Source organism: Apis dorsata, unplaced genomic scaffold, assembly GCF_000469605.1.
Source record: "Apis dorsata unplaced genomic scaffold, Apis dorsata 1.3 scaffold_81, whole genome shotgun sequence".
NCBI classification, from domain to species: Eukaryota; Metazoa; Arthropoda; class Insecta; order Hymenoptera; family Apidae; genus Apis; species Apis dorsata.
The window spans coordinates 261,662-264,117 of NW_006263379.1; the positions used below are offsets into that span (position 1 = coordinate 261,662).

The 2,456-nt window shown below is 21.5% G+C and overlaps 1 protein-coding gene across 1 annotated transcript in view; it reads left to right on the forward strand.

Annotated features, from left to right (window-relative positions):
• LOC102677832 (ubiquitin carboxyl-terminal hydrolase 1-like) overlaps window positions 1-2,431 on the forward strand; it is an 8,691-nt gene extending 6,260 nt beyond the window's left edge. The window contains exon 9 of the mRNA XM_006610867.2: window positions 2,038-2,431. Coding sequence (XP_006610930.2) covers window positions 2,038-2,376 — 339 coding nt within the window. The 3' untranslated portion in view covers window positions 2,377-2,431. The remainder of the gene's footprint in view (window positions 1-2,037) is intronic.
• Window positions 2,432-2,456: the final 25 nt, after the last annotated feature.

The following is a 2,456-nucleotide window of genomic DNA, read 5'->3' on the forward strand; positions in this document are numbered from 1 at the left end:
GATCTCCATGAAATAATTATCTGTATTTATTATTTTAAATATATATATAGAATATTTTATTAAAATTTTTACGATTTGTTTTCTTATAAATAAATAAAATTAGTTAAAATACAAATAAGATTAAATTATAATTAAATAAAAATAAAGATTAAATTATATGAAAAAACAAATTATTATTCACTATTTATAATTCACAATAATTCACTATTTATAATTCGCAAATTTATTAAATTATCCGATTATAAGTTAGAGCTATAAAAAAGAGTTATTAAGATATATGTATGAAATTTTAAGAAATATTAAAAAAATAAATCTGATGTATTGATATTGAGAAAGTTTAAAAAATGAAATTATTGTGGATAACCCTTATTAGAAAGAGATGCATGATAAAATTTTATGAACGAATTAAATGCGGAATTGGATAGTTGTAAATGTTTCTCGTAATTTTAAAAGTTAATATGATTCGAGCAATTGTGTGAGAACGTTTAATTGCATATAAATGCAATTGCATAAAAATTATCGGGTAGGATTATAGATTTTTCGATTTCTATTAATAAATATGAAATTACAGATGCAATTTTTGATTCTTCAAATATTACATTAAAGAGTTTAAAAAAGAGTTTAAGAAGAAAAAAAAAATTAAATTAGAAATTTGAGAAAATAATAGACAATAGATTTTTATGGAAATTTATATTTTTATATAATATTTTTTATAAATTTTTCTGTATTGCTTATTCGATTTATTTATTTATTTGACAAATATTTATTCGTCAAGAAATCAAAATTCTATCAACCATAACAATCATTTTTAATGGCGCTTAATTTGAATATAATACTTCGAAATGTTCAAGAAGGACATAATTATTTACGTAAATACATTACAATAGTTATAATAAACTAATCATCATATTTATTTAAATCTATATAATAAAATATGCGAAATAAAATTTAAAATAATTTTTGGATGATAGAATTATAATTTCAATCGTTCAAAAATTGTTTTATATTTTATTTTCGCATTTCACAAGAAAAAAGAATTCGTGAAATGCCAAAATTTGTTATAGAGATAATTTGTTAGAATGAGATTTCAAATTTCCTATTTAAGAGCAACTATTTTTTGATAGATTATATAATACATTTTGATTATCGGTTATTTCAATGTGTTTTGTAAAAAGCATCAACATGATATAAACATTGTAATAGATAAATATATATAAATTCAATGCAATAATAGCAATAAATTTTTTTTAAATATCTTGAAAATTAAGAAAATCCTATATTTTCGTGAAAAAGTTGCTTAAAAAGATACCCAATATAGTTCAAAAGTCATTAAAATTAATGAAGAGGAAGTTAATTAGAGTTTGAAAAGATTAAAAGGATTTCTACAAAATTTTTAACGATGACAATTAAATTATTTATATATTTATGATTTCTATCCAGTTGATCAATCTCAAGCTCTCTATATTATTTGAGATACACAGAAGTGTTTTAAAGTATTTTCTTCTTTTAAAGCAGTATAAAAATATTCTCCAATCTCTTTGATCTGACATTGATTAATTGTATACATAAGAAGTTTATGTTCATTCGTTTTTTATACAGAATGATCGCTTTCTCTTCATCACACAAAACTTGATTAAAAAATGATATTTTAATCCGAATGATTAATTGATTACAAACGAATCTATTTTGCGATTACTTGTTTATAAATTATATTACAAATTAATAAATTATATTACAAATTGTTTATAAATTATATTACAAATTTTAAATTACAAAACATATGTAAACAGATTATTAATATAAATATGAAATTCGTATACTTTTCGTATACTAGAAATCGATTCTAGAAGTAAAAATAAACGCAAAAGTTGGTATACAAAAATATCAGAATAACAGAGATTTATTTATTTAAGATTATGTTAGATAAAGCGAGAATGAAGCAATGATGTTAGATAATAGAGTTATTTCATTTTAATAATATTAAAATTAAATTATTTATAATTGAATGAATATTTATGATCATAAACTTTTGTGTAGATGGAGAACTATGAGAAGTATATATTAGAATGTGAAAGAAAAGAAAAGATTGAACAGGAAATGCAAGGCGGAGATGCCAAACCAAATCCTGAACAAGCTGAGAAATGGAAGGAACGAAGGGAATGTTTGGAAATGTTGAAGAGGGAATTAAGTAAGATTCGAGATGGTGGTGATGATTCGCAAGACTGGGACTATCTTTTAGAAGAAGAGGAAACAAAAGAGGAAAAAGCTAATATCACAGAAATTCAAGATGATAAAATTTCTAAAGATGGACATAATGACGAAGTAAACACAAGCATTAATCCAATAATCAACTCAGAAAATAAAAAAGACAAATAATTACATTTTATACTATTTCTGTAACAAATAGATGAGGTTTAAAACCTTTTAGATCCGTAAAAAAAAAAAAAAAAAAAAAA